This window comes from Ursus maritimus, unplaced genomic scaffold, assembly GCF_017311325.1.
Source record: "Ursus maritimus isolate PB19 unplaced genomic scaffold, ASM1731132v1 scaffold_5, whole genome shotgun sequence".
Lineage (NCBI taxonomy): Eukaryota > Metazoa > Chordata > Mammalia > Carnivora > Ursidae > Ursus > Ursus maritimus.
The window spans coordinates 54058294-54076765 of record NW_024426663.1 but is presented as its reverse complement, the minus strand read 5'-3'; the positions used below and the strand labels follow the sequence as shown (position 1 = coordinate 54076765).

The window sequence follows — 18472 nt, the reverse complement described above, 5'->3', positions numbered from 1 at the left end:
TCCTCTTGGAGTCTAACTCATTGTTTACTCAACTTTTTAAAAACAATGACAGAGTGCTGTATCCGATCCCTGTAGATTCTGTTTTAGGAGGTTTGGGGGAAGGCCTCATAATCTGTTTTTTAACAAGTCCCTCAGGTGACATTTCAGACCAGGCAAGTAGAAGAAGGATGGGTCTCACTTAGATTCTTTTTTTTTTTTTAAAGATTTTATTTATTTATTCGACAGAGATAGAGACAGCCAGCGAGAGAGGGAACACAAGCAGGGGGAGTGGGAGAGGAAGAAGCAGGCTCCCAGCAGAGGAGCCTGATGTGGGGCTCGATCCCGCAACGCCAGGATCACTCCCTGAGCCGAAGGCAGACGCCTAACGACTGAGCCACCCAGGCGCCCCAGGTCTCACTTAGATTCTTTTTTTTTGACAGCCAGCGAGAGAGGGAACACAAGCAGGGGGAGTGGGAGAGGAAGAAGCAGGCTCCCAGCAGAGGAGCCTGATGTGGGGCTCGATCCCGCAACGCCAGGATCACTCCCTGAGCCGAAGGCAGACGCTTAACCGCTGTGCCACCCAGGCGCCCCTCACTTAGATTCTTATTGCTGTCCTTGCAACTTGTTCTACTGCAGCCCGGAAGGCTGACCAGTCCCTCTCCTCCAGACTTTCCTGAACCTGCAGGACCCTTTCTCCAGAAGAGCGTGGGGGTACTGGGGGAAGCTGAGTCCCGAAGAAGGAAGGAAGGAAGGAAGTTTTTTGGAGGGGCTGTTCTGTATCCCTGGTAACAAAGGTCAGGGGCGGGGTGGGGTGATGCAGAAATAGCCTGCTCTAGGTGGGGCCAGGGACAGAGACAGGGTTGAGGGGGAGCCAGGACGCAGCCCATTGCGTCTGTCCTCTCATCTGAGATTAGATTGGGCAGGAAGCCTCTGGGAAATGCGGGCTGGTTTTGATCAACTTTAAAAGGGGGCAGGGATGGGGATGGCAAGTGAAACAGGTCTCCTCATTTTAAGAAGAGGTACAGACCCAAAACAGGGCAGAGGGGAGTGGGGCTGGCCTGGCTGCGGCAGTAAGGAGGCCCAACCTAGCCCCACACATGGTCACACAGTGAGTTGGGCAGAGCAGGGCCCAGCTCCCCTTCCGGTGCTCTCCCCAGAATGCTCCATGGCATCCCTCCTCAAGGCTGGGTGAGCTCTGGGGGTCCTGGTGTGGAGGGGAGCCCTGGCCCCCCTTCTCCTTTCTTGTTGCACAGCCAGGGCTTTGGGAGCTGGGCAGCGAAGGCAGGCTGACTGTAGGCAAGGGTCCTGGGTGGCGCCTCACCGCCCAGCACCCTGGACAGCGCCTCACGCTGGGCCTGGGGATGGCTGCCGTGGGGCCTCAGGTTGGTTTCTCTGGGTTGGCGTCTGGTCTGATGAAGCTGCACTTCTGATGGCTTCCTTTCCTCCTTTCTTAAATCTCCCTCTGAAGGCAGCCCCAGCTCAGTTCCCTCCGTTCACCCACAGAGTCACTCTTTTCTGGCTCCTGGAGTCAGGGTGAGAAGATGGAAAGAAACAAGGGCACTGGCTGCTGTCAGCCTGGAGTTTTGTTTACCTTATACACCAGCAGGAAAGGGAGGGAGTTTGGAGAAGTCCTGGGCCCTTCCCTAGTTTCTCCCAACCTGGATCTTTCTTACAGGGCTTGGTGGGTTCTGGAAGGCACAACAGAGACATGTAAGAGGTAACAGGGAAGGCAGGACTGGGGCACACAGGGTGAACGCGGGTCAGGGGAACGGTGAGTGGGACTGGCCTGAGCAGGGCTACTGCCTGAGGATGCCACAGCCCAAACCCATATTCCAGCCAGGAGGTCCTGAGAAGATCATCTCTGCCATCCTCCTGTCCCCAGGCAGGCTGCCTGGTGCTGGTTCTGCTGGGCTTTAGACCCCTCAGTACCTGCCCTGTCTGACTCACCTCCTTATCTCTTCATTCACCTCCAGGTCTAGGGGAGTCCCAGGAGCAGTCAGCGCAGGGAGGACGTAGTGGCTGCCATGGATGAGGATAAGGTTCCATCTGTACTACGTGGGGAAGGTGGTGCTGCCTGGGACCCCAGCTTGGAGCCTGAGGAAGAACCTGGGGTCCAGAATGGAATGGCACACAGTCAGGACCTGAACAGTAGCTATAACAGCCCAGGGCATGAGATGAGGGGCGCTCTGGTGGACGCTGAGGAGCCTACACAGGGCCTGGACATGGCTCTCCATGGCCTCAGCCTTGGCCTTCCCTTCACCAATGGCCTAGTCCTGGGGCCAGACTCAAATATTCTGGAAGATTCTGCAGAGTCCAGGCCCTGGAGGGCTGGTGGGCCGGCAGAGGGGGACAGTGCTTCCAGGAACCTCTGTCTGGATACTGAGGACCCTCAGCTGGGGTAAGTGGGTGTCTTGGCTTGGGGGCTCACTACGTTTGCCTGCTCCAGTGCTATGTGGTCCGGGTCTAGCCCCTTAGCCTCTCTGGTTCTTGTTTTTCTCCTCCATAAAATGGGAATTTCATGTCCTTTTTTGCCCAGCTTCTGGGTGTTTTGGAAGGATAGAACCATTAGATTTCAAAGGCTAGCAGGCCTATTGTGCCTCCCAACCCCAAAGCCCCCCAAATCATCATGGGCTGTATCCGTGTGGGGCTGGAGGGTCACACACCCTCTGTCCCAGGCTGGGCAGTAGAGTTCCAAAGTGCTTTGATGTGGAAGGTCATCTGGTCCATCCATCTGTTTCCTGGAGATGAAGATCTCCCAATTCTGTAACTGACCTCAGAAGAGTAGGCTTTGTGGATTGATCCCAGCCAGCTCCCCTCACTTGAGTGCCCTCTGGAGGTTCTACCAGGAATCTCACCTCAGTCCTACTGCCTGGAGTGACAGCCTCCTTTCTATTATCCTCTGTAGGAGGTGGAGAGACCAGCGTGTCTTGGGAGGTGCCAGTTGGATGAGGAGGGGGGATGGAACAGGAGAATGTCTAGAAGACCTCAGGGTGGGCTGAGAAAAGAAAGTGTGTAGAAGCCTTAGTGTGCACAGCTGTGGGCTCTGGCCTGGAGAAGCAAGTGTGAGTGGGTGGCATGCGTGTGTGTGTCTGCTCTGTGCGCTGTTGTGGGCATAGGAATGTGTGAACACGTGGCTATGCATGGGTCTGTGTGGTTGTGTGTGGGGGGTTGTGTATGCCTGGCCTGTGGATCTGTGGGTACATACCTGGGCTGCATGGCAAGGTCTAGGGCTGAGTGTGGCTAGCTAGCTCTGCAAATAGGAATGTGAATACGTGAGGTCGGGTGCTGGTGTGTACCAGGTGTCCCGTGGCCGTGAGTGTTTCTGTCCGACAGGTCCTAGGGCAGCCACCTGGCTGGCAGTGGGGTGCAGACGAGGGTCTGGGGCTTCTTGGAGCATACCATTTGGGTTTAGGGGGCCTATTTATTGGGGATGGCCAAAGGTGAGGGGGCAGATGGAAGTTTGGAGATTGGGCTAATGGTCTTTAAGCCTCTATCAGGACCAGCTCTAAGGTCTGCTGAGGTGCATGAGAGGGTGGGAGATAGTGGCGTGGGGGAGACCATTCATGGCTCTGACAGTGAGATGAGAGCTCCCCCAAGGGCCAAGATCTGTATTATTCAGGTGTCTCTGGAACCTAGCACAGGCCTGGCAGAGGTCCCTTTGCTGGGCAGATTTCTGGCATCTGATCTGGTAACCAGGACAGTGACCCTTCCGTTCCCTCCCTTCCTCCTGGAGGTCACCAGCGGCAACTCCATCCCAGCTCACTGCCAGGTGTCCTGCGACTTCTTAGATTTCTGTCCCCCCACCCCACTTCCTTCTCCAGCAACAGAAGGCCTAATAAGGCTATGGTCTCAGCTCTTGCTGGAACTGAGCAGGGGGCAGCTGGCTGTGACTCCAGCTTTTTCTCTCTCAGGTCAGTATGCTTCTCTGGGGAGCACACTAGGACCACATCTCAGACCTGGGGTCCAAGGAGGTGTTTGAGGAGAGGGGTAGTTCCCAGTCCTCCAAATACAGCTCAGTCTCTCGGAGGCTGCAGGGGCTGGGGGGAGAAGCAGGATGTGGCCGATCCTCGAGGGGAATGAGGGGTGCACTGCTTTGCAAATGGCGGACCTTGATTTATCTGATATGGGCTGGGCTCAGCCTGCTTCTTTCTTTGTGTCTCTTCCCCTTGCTATCTCTATGTTTCTGTCTCTCTCTCTGTCTCTCTGTTTCTCTTAGTCTATTTCTTGTCTCTCTTATTTTTCTTCCTCTCTCTCTGTCTTCTTGTCTCTCTTTTGTCCCATCTCTCTTGATCTCGCTGTTTTTCAGTGTCTCCTCTTCCTTACCTGTCCTCCCTGTGCATCTCCCCAGCAGATAAGAATCCTCCTGGGATGCCTCAGTTTATCTCTGCGTGATGTTCTATTCTAGGTGCTGGGGATACATCAGAAAACAGAACATACAAAAATTCGTACTATCATGGAGCTTAGGGTCTAGGGGGGAGATAGATAATAAATCAGAGAAGTAATTATGTAGTATGTAGGAAGGGGGGGTAAGTGCTTTGGGAAAAATGAAGTAGGAAAAAGGGGCTGAGGTGTTTGGAGGCGGGTCCTGGTTATAAATAGGGCGCTCAGGGCGGACCTCATTGAGAAAGGGATGAGGAAGGAGGGCTTCAACGTGAGGGAAGAGGAACTGCCAGCCAGAGGTCTCTTGCAGGGACAGGACAGGGCCCTGCAGTGGCTTTGGCAGTGTGGTAGGCCAGGGGGCTGACAAACATCTGTGTGTTCACCCAGTGCACCATTCAGCAGGTTTGCTAAGCACGAACTGTGTCGTGGGTGTTCTCTGGCCTTGTGGGAGGTGAGACTGGGAACAGATGGGAACCGGGAGCACACGGTGTGACATGCTGACCGGGCCTGGGAGGAAGTGAGGACATACCCGGAGGATGGAGAATAAGGAGCGGGGCCAGTGGGCTGGGTGATGTGCTCCTGCCTTCCTCAGTCTCTCTGGGGAGGTGACATTTAGGCCAGGCCTGAGAGCTGCAGTGTGGTGGGCCAAGCTGAGAGCCTCCCAGGCTTTGGGGACGGCAACATTTTGACCCAGCATGACTCTAGCTGTGCTGGGAGATAGCCACATGGCTCTGGGAAGCCTGCGGGCAGCAGCCCCTGGGCCACCGTGGAGGAAGAGGTCTCCCATTCATTCATTTAGACAAATGCCCAGTGCCTGCTCTGGGCCAGGCGTGGGGTGGGCACTGGGCAGGACCATGCCTGTCCTGTTTCATTGCTGCACCTTAGTACCCAGCCCAGCATCTGGCACCCAGCGCTTAGTAAGTATTGGCTGACAGAATAAACAGGACACGTCCCACGCCTGCTCCTGCCCCCGTGGAGCTCCCAGACACAGACTGGTGCAGTCCTAGCCCCTGTAAAGGGGGACCCCATAGCAGGATGGTGACTGGTCCTTGCATCCCACAGGCTGGGTGGCCCCGGGGAGCCAGATGTGCGGGATGGCTTCAGTGCCACGTTTGAGAAGATCGTGGAGTCCGAGCTGCTGCGGGGCACCCAGTACAGCAGCCTTGACTCCCTGGACGTGCTGAGCCTCACGGACGAGAGCGACAGCTGCGTCAGCTTCGAGGCCCCCCTGACACCCCTCATCCAGCAGCGGGCCCGTGAGAGCCCTGAGCCGGGGGCTGGCTTGGGCACTGGGGACATGGGGCCTGAGGGGGACCCAGGAGCAGCTGGTGGTGATGGGGAGCTGGGCAGCCCCCTGCGGTGCTCCATCTCCAGCAGCCGATCAGAGAACGTCCTGAGCCGCCTGTCTCTCACAGCCGTGCCCAATGGCTTCCATGAAGACGGACCCCAGGGTCCAGGTGGGGACGAGGAGGAGGAGGAGGAGGAGGAGGAGGACACAGACAAGTTGCTGAACTCAGCCAGGTGAGGCAGAGCCTAGGTTGGGAACTGGGAGAACCATTGAGCAGATGGGGAAACTGAGACCCAGAGGAGGCAAAGCAGGTGAGGGCAACCCAGTGCCCAGAGTGAACAAGCCCTCTCCAAGGTCATGGTGTTCTTCCTTTGCACCCAGACTTCCCACCCCAGTCCTGAGGTTCAGTTCTGCCCTTCCAGGCCTTTCCAGCCCTGGTGGGTCCAGGGAGCTGTGCTGCGTGGGTTGTGTAGCTTCTAGTGATTTCGTCGAGGGGCTCCCCTAAAAGTCTGACTTGATTCCCTCCTGATGCACTGGAGTCTCTTCTCCTGCTCTGGGAGACGTCCCAGCCTCTTCCCAGGCCTCGGACCCTGGGCCTCTGATCCCCTTCTCTCTGCCCCCACTTTCATTGTGCAGTGACCCCAGCCTGAAGGACGGCTTCTCGGACTCGGACTCGGAGCTGAGCAGCTCAGAGGGGCTGGAGCCTGGCAGCACAGACGCACTGGCCAACGGGTGCCAGGGGGTCAGTGAAGCTGCTCGCCGGCTGGCCCGCCGCCTCTACCACCTGGAGGGCTTTCAGCGCTGCGACGTCGCCCGGCAGCTGGGCAAGAAGTGAGTTATCACCTGTACCCCCACTCCGGGCAAACCCAGGGTCTTCCTCAGCCTGAAGGAGGTGTGGGTGACTTCTGTCAGGGGTGTCTGGTGCTTGGGGGGTTCCCAGTAGTCCCCGAGAGCTCCTCCTCCTGCCACTGTCCTCATTCCTGGCCTTGCCCTAAATCTGTTTCCTTTCTGGGCTGCCTGGGCGAAGGCCTGTGCTCTTGGGGAGGGGAGGAGGTGGCGGGGCGGTCCCTCGGGGCTGGGGAGCGTAGTGTGGCCTGCAGTTATGGGACCATGACGATGGTAGGGAGGACAGAGTAGGGGGGCGGGGCCAAGGAGAGGAGAACCTGGGCCTGGGCTGGGACTGCCTGGGACCCAGAAACTGGGTTCCTGGCTCATTAAGCCCCACTCTCAGTCTGCTGGGACTGGCTAAGGGGGCCAAAGCTGCCAAAGCACAGCCCTGGCCTTGGGACTGGGGAAAGGAAACTAGCCAGATGGCAGTCCGGGGGCAGGGGTGGGGGGTGCGGGGTGCGGGACCGCCAGGGGCTCTGAGACTGAGGGATCAGCTGGCACATCCCGAGTGTTTCTGTCAGCATGGCCGCCTGCCTTTGCCCTTCCTCCAGGGGGCCTCCCATACCCACATTTAGGCTCTGAGATGGGGAGGCAGTCCTAGGTCTCAGGGCAAAGGGGCAGTGCAGCCCCTAGGCCCCAAGTTGGAGCTGACTGAAAGAGCTGAGGCCAGCTGGGCTTGGGATCCTTCCCTAGTTTCTCTCCTGCCTTCCTCTTCTACCCTTCTCAGCCTCCACATTGCTCTGGGCCTGCCTCCCAGCCCCAGCCCGGACATCACAGCTGACTTAAAGCCCCACCTCTCCCACTGGGCTGAGGCCCCCACCCCCAACCTAATGACATTCTCCAGGAGTCCGTCCTTCAGCCCCTCCTCTGCAAGAGTTTCCCTCCGCACTCCACTGCGCCTAAGTCTCTCCCATCTGAAAACAAAAATTCTTCCTCAAAGGCACTTCCTCCCGCAGCCTCTTGGCAGCCAGAATTCTCGAGTTTTCTAACCTGGGTGGCCTCGGTCCACTCCCCCTCTCCATATCCAGCCCCTGGGGCAGGCTTCTCCCCCACCCTCTGCCTTTGGCTGCCCATCCAGGCCAGGGCCAAGTTAGCAGCCTTTGTCTTTGAATCCAGTGGCTGCTACCTGGCCTCAACTTACCCCTCCTCAACATCACAGACACACCCCACTCCTTTCTTTTTCCTTAACTAAAATTTTTATTATGCAAATTTCAACCATACACAAAAACAGAGAAAATAACATATTAAACCTCCACATACCCATTACTCAGCTTCAAAGTTAATAGCATCCCCCCCCCCATTTTGCTGGACTATTTTAAGGCATATTTTAGATACTCTATCATTTAATCCATAAATACTTCAGTATGTGCCTCTAACTGATAAGGATTTTTAAATATAGTCATCATTCCATTATAATTTTTTTTTAAAGATTTTATTTATTTAACAGAGCTAGAGACAGCCAGCGAGAGAGGGAACACAAGCAGGGGGAGTGGGAGAGGAAGAAGCAGGCTCATAGTGGAGGAGCCTGATGTGGGGCTCGAACCCATAACGCCGGGATCACGCCCTGAGCTGAAGGCAGACGCTTAACCGCTGTGCCACCCAGGCGCTCCATTCCATTATAATTTTTAACAAAACTAACCAAAATTCCATACAATCTCTAACATTTAGTCTTAGTTTAATTTTCTGTCTCAGAAATGCTTCTTCGTATCAGAATGCAAATAAGGTCCATGCTTTACATTTGGCCAAAACGTTTCTCTCTCTCTCTCTCTTTTTCCTCTTAAGTCTCTTAATCAATAGTCTGCCGGGCTGCCTCCTTTTTCTTAAGGCCATGTATCTGTTGAAGAAATAGAGCCTTTGTCAGGAAGAATTTTCCATGATTTGGATTTGGTGTCCCCATGGAGTTATGTCGTGCTTTCCCTATTTCCCCAGTCCTAAGTCTCCTGCAAATGGGAGGGAGAGCTCGGGGCTTGGGTAGGTTCAGGTGGTTCAGGTGGAAATTTGTTCTCTTTTCCGACAAGAATTCATCACTCCAGTCTTCTCGAAACACATTCTCTCTCTCTCTCTCTCTCTCTCTCTCTCTCTCTCTCGGCTTCCAGGACGCCGCATTCCTAGCTCTCTCGGGCTGCTCTTTCTCAGTATCCTTCAGTGGCTCCCTCTCTCTCCTCAGTCGGCCTCTGCCCTTAAGAGGGGCTTCCTCTGATATCTGTCCTGAGTCTGCACCCTCCTCTCGCTTGCGCTCATCCCTGTCCTCCATCCAGGCCATTAACCAGCTGACATCTCTCATGTGGGTACATCCAGCCCCACCGGATGTCCAGCTCTGGAGAACTCCCCTCCAGGCCCACCTCCGGGTTATGCTTTGCACCATTCCATTGCCCATGGATTCTGCCTCTGAAATCTCTCTCCTCCCCAAACTCTCCGTCTCTCTGGGAACCAGCCCCTAGAGCGCCCAGGGGTCTTCGCTCGGTGGGTGTAGCCGCTATCATAGTGTATAACCCAACCCTAATAATCCTCAACCTAACAATTTACATCATAATAACCCTTGGGTGTTCCACACAAGGCTTTGACCTGCTCACTCAACCCCTCCCTTCACACCCTTCTGAACACTACCAATCCTTCCCTTGGCCCTCAGGCCCTGCTCCCTACCTCATCTCTTGCTGACAGGTTCCTGCTCTCTGGTTCTGGCCACATGGCCCTGCTGATAGCTACTTGGACATGTCGTGCAGTTTCCTCTACTGGGGACACTTTGCGTCATCCCTCCCCCTAGTCCCTTCGCCTCACTGGCTCTTACTTTCCTATAGGTCTGCCGTCTTCACAGAGACACCATCTCCTTTAGGAAGCCTTCCTGACCCCCCAACCTAAGGATGGACTATCAGAGCCCAACTGGCCTGGAGGGGGAGGCAGTCTAGGGACGGGCAGATCGGGTGGGGGGGTCAGGGTATGCTAGGACTCACTGCCCACATGCCTCTTATTGGTGGCTGTGCCCTCTCCTAACGGACACCTCATGCTCTCTCAACAGCAACGAGTTCAGCAGGCTGGTGGCCGGGGAGTATCTCAGCTTCTTCGACTTCTCGGGCCTGACTCTGGACCGAGCGCTCAGGTCAGTGGGGCTGGGATGGGGTGGTGTCCACAGGGCTACAGGCCACACATCTGGATTCTCATGGCAGCTCTGTCCTAAACTTGCTGTGCAACCTTGGACAGTCTCTGGACCCTCCCTGGGAAGGCTGTGGAGAAGGGGCCCTGAGCACAGCAGCCCCCCAGCGCCTCAGTGAGGGCCGGCTCTGTGGTGGGCTGAGCATGTGAAGGTGGGAATGCGGTCTTGAGGTTTTGGGAGCGCAGGGCAAAGGGCTTGCCTGTATTGAGCACTTCCTGTTTGCTGAGGCAGTAGGTCTTTGCACCCCCTGCCACTTCATCCTGACCACACCCCTGGAGGGCAGGTGTTATCGGGGCTGTTCACAAAGGAAGAACCAGCCCTTAGGTCAAATGATCCCCCACCGTCACTGAGGGGGGAGAGGGCAAAAGTGGGATTTGACCACTGGTCCTCTTGGCGTTTAGATGCAGACAGTGGCCTTCCGGACGGTCAGGTGCAGGCCCCAGGCGGTGGAAGGCATGGAATAGAGTGCCGCCCAGTGTCTAGCGGCCCCTGGTGACAGGCCCACAGGGCGACAGCAGGCTGCAGCCCTCTGGCTGTGGGCACCAACGATCTCTGAGATAACTGGGGGGTGGTCCCCAAATGTTAGATCTTCTCACTGTGTCCCACACGTCCCTTACATGTAAAAAAATGTATTTTCCATTCTTTTTTCTCTACTTCACTTGGGATATTTTCTGTTGACCTGCTTTTAGTTCACTTAGCCTTTTTTCTGGGCCTAATATACTGTTAAATCCATTTATTGAGTTTTTTACTTTTTATTATTACATTTTTCAGTTCTAGAATTTTCATTTTGTTAAATTAAAAAAAATAGGTTCTAACGCTCTGGGGGAATTTCTCATCTTTTCACTCATTTGCTCCAACTGTCCCTTTCCTTTTACACATATTAATCCTTATTTCAAAGCCTCCTCATCCCAATATCTGTATCACTGGAATCATCAATATCTGTTTCTCTTGTCTCTTCTTTTTCTCTCAGTTTTCTGTCATGCATCCTGTCTCTCTGCACACTCAGTAATTTTTTATTAGATGTTGTGCGTTTTGTATAGAATTAGGCTCTGGATTATTATATGTTCCTCCCGCGAGGGTTTACTTTGTCCTTTACTAGGCAGGTAGAGGGGGGCAGGGGGTGCACTCCTAATCCGACCACGGCTGAGCTGAGGAAAGGCTGCACCAGTTTGGTGAACTCAGGGATCCCCCACCACAGGGTGGAGGCCCGCATGGCTTTCCACTAGAAGCCTAGTGTGTTCACTGGGGCCTCTCCCTTTGGTGGGTCCTGAATCCTAATTGTGTTTCCTCAATATGGCTAGAGTGTCAAAAACAGAACAAAACAAAACAAAACAAAACAAAAAAACCCAGTCCTTCTACTTCTTAGAGGATTTCTGCTTAGGTTCGTAGCATCTGCTTAGGTTCTCAGGGGAAGTGTTGGTCTGCTGCAAGGTGCTCTAGCCTGAGCTGAGTCTGAAGTTTGCATTGGGATGAGGAAGAGTGGTAGGAGAAGATGTTCAGTGGGTCAGGTCACGATCCGAGGCCTGGGTGCTGCACTGGAGAACCTTGCATGCCAGCCCAGTAGATTTAGGCTCAACTGCAAAGGCACTGGGGAGCCACAGAAGGTGCTGGGTATAAAGCAGTATTTTGGGGGGTAGTGCTGGTAGCCTTTGATCTCGAGGCATGCAGGCTTCTGAAGAGGGTCTGGTGGGAGAGGATAGGCCTGAGGTGGGCAGTGGGGCTAAAGGAAAGATTGGTGTGAGGGGTCATCCAGAGGATTGAGTAGAGGGATGGATGGTGCCAAAGTGCAAGGGAGAGGGTAGGCAGTGTTGAGGCTGACCCTGGGGGCCGCCTGAGAGTTTGGTGGTGGCTGTGTTGGGTTGGGGCTTAGTGAGGACACCTGGGGAAGGAGTGTTTGGACTAGGGAGTGGGAGCTGGGTTGGATGGCTTGTAGATAGGACAGGTCAAGGCTGGGATGGGAAATGGATTTTACAAGGTCTTAGTGGAGTGTGGTTAGAGGAGGGAGAGGCAGAGCTGGGTGCCAGATGGGAGGAAGAGAACAGGGAACAAAAGAGACCAGGGCGGGGAAGGGGAGACTAGACTGCAAACACCGTGTTTCTGTATGGCAGTTGACTGACTGGGATTGAAGAGGAGTGTGGTCTGTAGTTTTGGATGCCTTGAGAGGCCTCAGAAGGTAAGGGCTGGCCAAGATGGGCTCACAGGTCCTAGGGTGCCTTAGGAGCAACATGAGAGAGCATAAAGCAAAGTGGACTTTCCAGAAACCAAATGAACCATAGCAAAATTAGGAATGAACTAGTCTTAGGAACTCTGGATAGAAGCTCAAATTTGCTCAGTTTGCAGTTTTGCTTCCCAAGAAGAGGTATCCCTAGGCTCCATCTCCCAGCCCCTGTGATTTTGGGATCAACTCCCAGGGCCCCTGAGAGCCCGTGGCTTTTGAAGTGGGCCAGGAGAAGGAGGCAGAGCCACACAGGAGAGGAGGGAAGGTCCTTGCAGACAGCTTCAGCCTCCCCAGAGGCATGGCGCAGCGAAAGTGCCTGTTGGCCCAGGGTGTGAATGTGTGTGGGAGGCGGGTGGGGTGAGGCTGGAGGGACAGGAGGGAGGTGGAAACACGTCCTGGGAAGGCCAGAACATGAGGAGCTTGGCTGTTACCTGAGCGCTCTGGGGAGCCAGTGACAGGTTCTAAGCAGGGGTGCAGCTCACCTGCATGTGTGTTTAGAAAGGCCAGTCGGGGTCTGCGGGGAGGATGTCTCGGGGAGGTGCAGGGGTGCCCCCTTCTGGAGGCTGCTGTGAGTGTCCTGGGCATATGATGAGGGCAGAGGAGGGGGAGAGTTTGAGATCAAGGGTGAAGAACAAGTCATTGGGACTTGACAGTTTGGACTTGTCTGAGGACAGGGGAAGAGTGAGGGAGGCCAAGGCCAAGGTGGGGCTTGGGGCTCGGCTGGTGGCACATCCAGTGAGGAGCAGGAATGATTGAGGAGGGACGGTCTGGGGAGGGGGCAGGTATGGCCCCTGCAGGCCTCGCCAGAGAGGAGGGAGAGGGAAGTGGGCATTTATCCTGAAGAAGGGCCGATGGCACCACTGAGGGGCTCCTCTGCCTTTGTTCTTCATACTCTGTCCCCTGCCTACTTCCTGGAGGGCATAGAAGGCTGAAATTCTAAAGTCCCCTAGCCCCCACACTCCGGAAGCTGTCCTGGGGAAGATGCTGGGGCACTGGAGCCCTGGCCCCCTCCAGCGGGTTTATGTGGTGCGTGTGCGTGTGTGTGTGTGTGTGTATGCCTGTGTGTGTTTGGGGGGAATTCTTGCCCCGGGTGAGGATCCATACTGACTCAGGGACTCTAGAGGTCTTCAGCTTCCTTGAATTGCCCTCCAGAACCTTCCTGAAGGCCTTCCCGCTGATGGGGGAGACGCAGGAGCGTGAGCGGGTCCTGACGCACTTCTCCCGCCGGTACTGCCAGTGCAACCCGGAGGACAGCACGTCGGAAGGTATGGCCGCCTGCCCTACCTACTGCTGGGCAGGGCCCCGGCTTCCTCCGCCCCGCCCGCCCCCCAACAGCCACTTCTGTCCTGCTCACTAAACATGGAATACAGGAACTATGGCACCTGGAACGGGTCTGCTTGCTGGACAAGAGACCTTCCAAATGTCTTGCCTGTGGTCATTCTCCGTGCCTGGAAGTCCTCTGTCCGAGATTTGGTCTTGGGTTTCCTTCTCACTGGTCCCTGTCGCGGTGTGGATTCTCGGTGCGGTGGGAGTCCCCTTGTGGAGTCCCGGGGTGGGGCCCTCTTAGTCCACTTAGTGGCAGGACTTTCCCTGTGGATGGACCCGAGTTCCAGGACCTGGGGGATGAGGCCAGTTATTGGAGGAGACACAGGGCATGGTAGGGACGTAGTCCAGGACCCAGAGCCGCCCCTGGGTCTGAGTGTCAAGATGAGTTCGGTCACAGGAGTCAGGAGTCTGGCCTATAGCAGGCCCAGGGTGCTCAGGTCCGCTCTGAGGGGGGGGTTGGCCCTGACCTGGGGCAGGCCAGTGACTCTGGTGCTGTGAGGGGGGCGGGACAGGGAGCAGGTCCTGGGCCCTGAGGTGCATTTGGTTGGTGGCGGGCCTCTTCCTGTCTCCAAGGCCACCAGGTTGGCTCTGTCAGGAGACAGTTGGGTGGCTGGGTTTGGAAAACAACGGGGTCCTCACACTGAGGGTGCCACCATCTCTGATTTAGATGGGATCCACACACTCACCTGTGCTCTGATGCTGCTCAACACGGATCTGCATGGACATGTGAGTCGGGGAGGCAGGAAAGGGGTGTGTCCTCCCGCTGACCCACTGCACATTGTCCTGGGGCTCGCCCTTTCTCCAGCCCCCTTCCCGACACCTGCTTGCTGGCCATGGTTCTTTAAGCAGACCTGGGAGTTGGGAGACTTGGCTTCTAGACTTGGCCCTGTCTTTATCTATCTGAGATCTGCCTGGGTCCTTGCCCCCAAGCTGGACAGTGAGAACAGCTGAGGCACAGGGGAATTAGGGTTTGCTAGATGAGATGTGCCATCCAGCTGTGTTGACTCCAGGCATTGCTAAAAGACCTCGTGCTCTTCCTACCCCTGTCCCGCAAGTCCGAATGTGGCCCTGCCGCCTTGTCTCGCCCCAGGCAGCCTCCACCCGTCAAATGGTAGGTTGTCTTCAAGAGGCATTCTCGTCATCCCTCCCACCACCAGGCAAACAGTGACGTGACAGGTGGGTGCCCCAGGCTGGGAGCCTGTGCTCTCTCAGCCCTGGGCTTTCTCGCTGTTGCCTGTGGCTCAGTAACTCCTTCTTCTTTCCTCCATCTGCTCCGGGGACCCCCCCTCTTTGGGCTCTCTTGCCCTTCTTCAGGTGGTAAGTGGAGCTGGTGGTATGCATGCCCTGTGAGCCTAGACCCCCCCATCTCCATGTTCCCCTTCTGTGTTCCCCATCATTCATCCGGCCCTACCAGTCATTGCCCCGTCATTGCTCACCTACCGGTGCTCAGAGCCCCTCTGTTGGGTTGGGGATCTTTCATTAATTCCTGGGGACAAGAGGCCAGCAAGTTTGGTTCTGGAGTTAACCAGGAAAGTCCAGGGCATAGAGTGGAAGGAAGAGTGAGGACAGACCCAACTTCAGATCCTACTCTTGCCTCCATGTGGAAGCTCTGTGACGCTGGGCAAGACACTGGGCCTCTCTGCGTATTAAGTTCTGCATCTGTGAGGTGGGGATAGTGATTTCCTGACAAGTGTCCCGGGCAGACGGGAGAGAATTAATACTCATGACACCGGTGTCAGGGTCTGGCACCCAGTGAGGATTTTATTATGAATAATGTCATGACATATATGACAGTAATAACAATGGTATTCATTACTGATATTAAAGTTTGAATGATGGAGAGCCCCAAGGCCTAGCCTGCGGGTCCCTGGAGGGTCGTGAATATGAAGACTGCAGCCCGATGGCAGCCTGAGCAGGCGTGGGCACACTGGGGCACCTGGCCTGGGAAGGGTGATGGCCTTGGTGACCTTGCCATAAAGAGTCGTCATGAGACGACTTCCATTCCTCTGCCTGGGCTGGCAGCCTGAGCGTGGAACATTCCCACTCCATGGGAATGTCACCAGAGCTAATTGCCTACGAACCAGTTAATATTCCCCAAGATGGCTCACTCTGTTTATGGAGAGCAGGTGTTGCAAGCATACCTTAAAAGGAACCCTAAACCTGCCCCACCCTTGGCCGAGCCTGAGGGCCACCTCAAGACCTGGTTACTGCAGGGCCAAATTCTGGAAGGCCTGCTCCATGGTTAAGAACGGCAGTAGCCACTATTCAGTGACCCCCTCAGGCTGCGGATACCCCTGAGCTGGGTGGGCCTTAGCTCCCCCCCTCCCCCCACCAGTGCCCGTGGCTGAAGAGAAACTTCAACCCCTTCCCCGAGCAGAAGCGGGTGGGACAGGACGGTGCTATCTGCAGCCAGTAGACCTTGAGGATCCCGGCGTTCTCTCTTGAGGCAGTATTGCAAAAGCATCAGGAGAAAGGGTTCTGGGTAGAGTCCCCTGTATTTCTCCACACGACAGCTGTACAGCCTGGGGCAAGTTATTAACCTCCCTAAATCTCGGATTCCCCATCCTGCGCCTCCTGTGGCTTCAGGAGCCCACACTCAGCCCAGGGCCTGGCTGCAGTCCCTGTGAGCTCTGCAGAGGCCTCTGCGGGAGCGGCTTCCCCTGCTCCCAGCTTTCCCCCTGCTGCTCGGCGGCTCTTCGGAGAGCGGGTGGGTGCGGGCATCTCAGGAACATGGGGCCTGCGAGGGCCCCCGGAAAGAGCTCCGGGCGGAGAGGGGGGCAGTAAAGCGGCCGGCAGAGGGCTGCGTGCGTGTTCTTCAGATGGACAATTGTAGTAGCTGCTCCATGTGGGCTTGCAAAGAAAGTCCGTTCTGCAGTTGGTGGCTGTCACATTCTGTATGTGTCGATAAGGTCAAGTGTTTTCATTGTGTCGTGCAAGTCTTGTGGTAAAGTACACATAACATGCCATTTTAGCCATTTTGGAGTGTGCAGTTCAGTGGAATTAAGTACCTTCCCATGGTGTGCCGTCATCGCCACTCCGTACTTCCAGAACGTTTTCATCACTCCAAAAGGAACCCTGTGCCCATTAGCAGTCACACCCCATTCTCTCCTCCCTCCAGCTCCTGGCAACCACTCATTTGCTTTCGGTTTCTATGGATCTGCCTACTCTGTGTATTTCATGTGAATTCAGTCATACAATACGTGGCCTTTTGTGCCTGGCTTCTTTGACTTAGTCTATGTTTTCAAGGTTCGTCCGTGTTCTAGCGTGCGTCAGCGCCTCATTCCTTTTTAGGACCAGATAGCGCTCCACTGCACGGATGGCCCACAGTTTGCTTATCTGTTTACCTGCTCATGGTATTTGGGTTGTTCCGCCTTCTGTGTGTTGTGAATCGTGCTGCTGGGAACATTTGCATACAATTTATTTATTTTTTTTGAACACCTATTTTCAATTCCTAAGAATAGACTACCTCCCTCACATGCGAATTCTGTGCTTAACTTTTTGAGGAACTGCAAAAATGTTTTCCATAGTGGCTGAGCCCTTTTAAATTCCCACTGCCCGCGTATGAAGGTTTCGGTTTTTCCACATCCTCGTTAACACTCCTTTTCCTTTTTAATGATCGATGTCCTGGTGGGTACGAGGCGGTATCTCATTGTGGTTTCGGTCTGCATTTCCCTGATGACTAGTGACATTGGAACATCTTTTCCTGTTTTTGTTGGCCATCTGTACATCTTCTTTGGAAAAATGTCTATTTGAGTCCTTTGCCCATTTTTTTTTGGATTTTAGAAAATTTATTTAACAGTTGTAGTAAAAATTTTTTTTTAGTTGTGGTAAAATACATGTAGCATCAAAGTTACATCTTATGTGGTTTAGTTCCGTAGTGTTACGTGTATCTCGGTGCTGTGCAACTAATCTCCAGAACTTTTTCATCTTCCCCACCTGAAACTCTCCGCACAGTAAACAACTACTCCTCACCGCCCCCCTCCACCTCGTCCCTGGCAACTCAGTACCACTTGATGCTTCTGTGAATTTGGCTACTCTAGATTCCTCAAACAAGAGGAATCAGAGAGAATTTATATTTTTGTGACTGATTCATGCCACTTGGCGTCATGTCCTCGTGGTTCATCCATGTTGTAGCCTGAGACAGAATTTCTTTCCTTTTTTTTTTTTTTAAAGATTTTATTTATTTATTTGACAGAGAGAGGGAGAGCCAGCGAGAGAGGGAACACAAGCAGGGGGAGTGGGAGAGGAAGAAGCAGGCTCCCAGCGGAGGAGCCTGACGCGGGGCCCGATCCCAGAATGAGAATTTCTTTCCTTTTTAAGGCTGAGTGATAGTCCATTGTCCGCATATATCACATTGAGTTTATCCTTTCATCTGCTCACGGACGCTTGGATTGCTTCTACCTTTTGGGTTCTGTGAATAATACGTCTGTGGGCAGATGGACGTGCAGATATTTCTTTGAGGCCCTGCTTTAAATTCCGTTTGGGTGTATGCCCAGGAGTGGTACTGCTGGATCATGTGGTAATATTATTTTTCACTTTCTGAAAAACAGCCATACTGTTTTCCCTAGTGACTGAACCTTTTTATGTTCCCACCAGCAGTGCACACATTTTTAATTTCTCCACATCCTTGCCAGCACTTGTTTTCTGTGTTTTGATAGTAGCCATCTTACTATCTCATTGTGGTTTTGATTTTTGCATTTCCCAAATGATTAGTGATGTTGAGTGTCTTTTCATGTGCTCATTGATCATTTGTATATCTTCTTTGGAGGAATGTCTGTTTAAATCCTTTGGGGGCGCCTGGGTGGCTCAGTTGGTTAAGCCTCTGACTCTTGGTTTTGGCTTAGGTCATGATCTCAGGGTCGTGAGATCAAGCCCTGTGTCAGGCTCTGTGTTCCATGGGGAGTCTGCTTGAGATTCTGTCTCCCTCTTCCCCTCTCCCTACCCCCCGTGTGCATGCTCGCTCTCTCAAATAAGTAAATTCTTAAATCCTTTACTCATTTTTATTTTTTATTTTTCAAAGATTTGAATAAAATTCTTTTCAATTAAAAAAAATTTTTTAGAGAGCACATGCATGTGGGGAACAGCTGGGGGTGGAGATTGGGGGAGGGCAGAGGGGGGGAGAGAGAGAGAATCCTAAGCAGGCTCCACACTCAGCACAGAGCTCAACGTGTGGCTCAGTCTCGTGACCCTGAGATCATGATCTGAGCCGAAATCAAGGGTCCTACACTTAACCAACCGAGTC

The 18472-nt window shown here is 54.2% G+C and overlaps 1 protein-coding gene across 1 annotated transcript in view; it reads left to right on the top strand.

The window, feature by feature from the left end:
* The first annotated feature begins 502 nt into the window (after positions 1-502).
* The window catches only part of PSD2 (pleckstrin and Sec7 domain containing 2), a 36964-nt gene continuing 18994 nt past the window's right edge, over positions 503-18472 (top strand). The window contains exons 1-6 of the mRNA XM_040622359.1: positions 503-2377; positions 5422-5880; positions 6284-6478; positions 9552-9632; positions 13057-13169; positions 13898-13956. Coding sequence (XP_040478293.1) covers positions 2004-2377; positions 5422-5880; positions 6284-6478; positions 9552-9632; positions 13057-13169; positions 13898-13956 — 1281 coding nt within the window. The 5' untranslated portion in view covers positions 503-2003. The remainder of the gene's footprint in view (positions 2378-5421; positions 5881-6283; positions 6479-9551; positions 9633-13056; positions 13170-13897; positions 13957-18472) is intronic.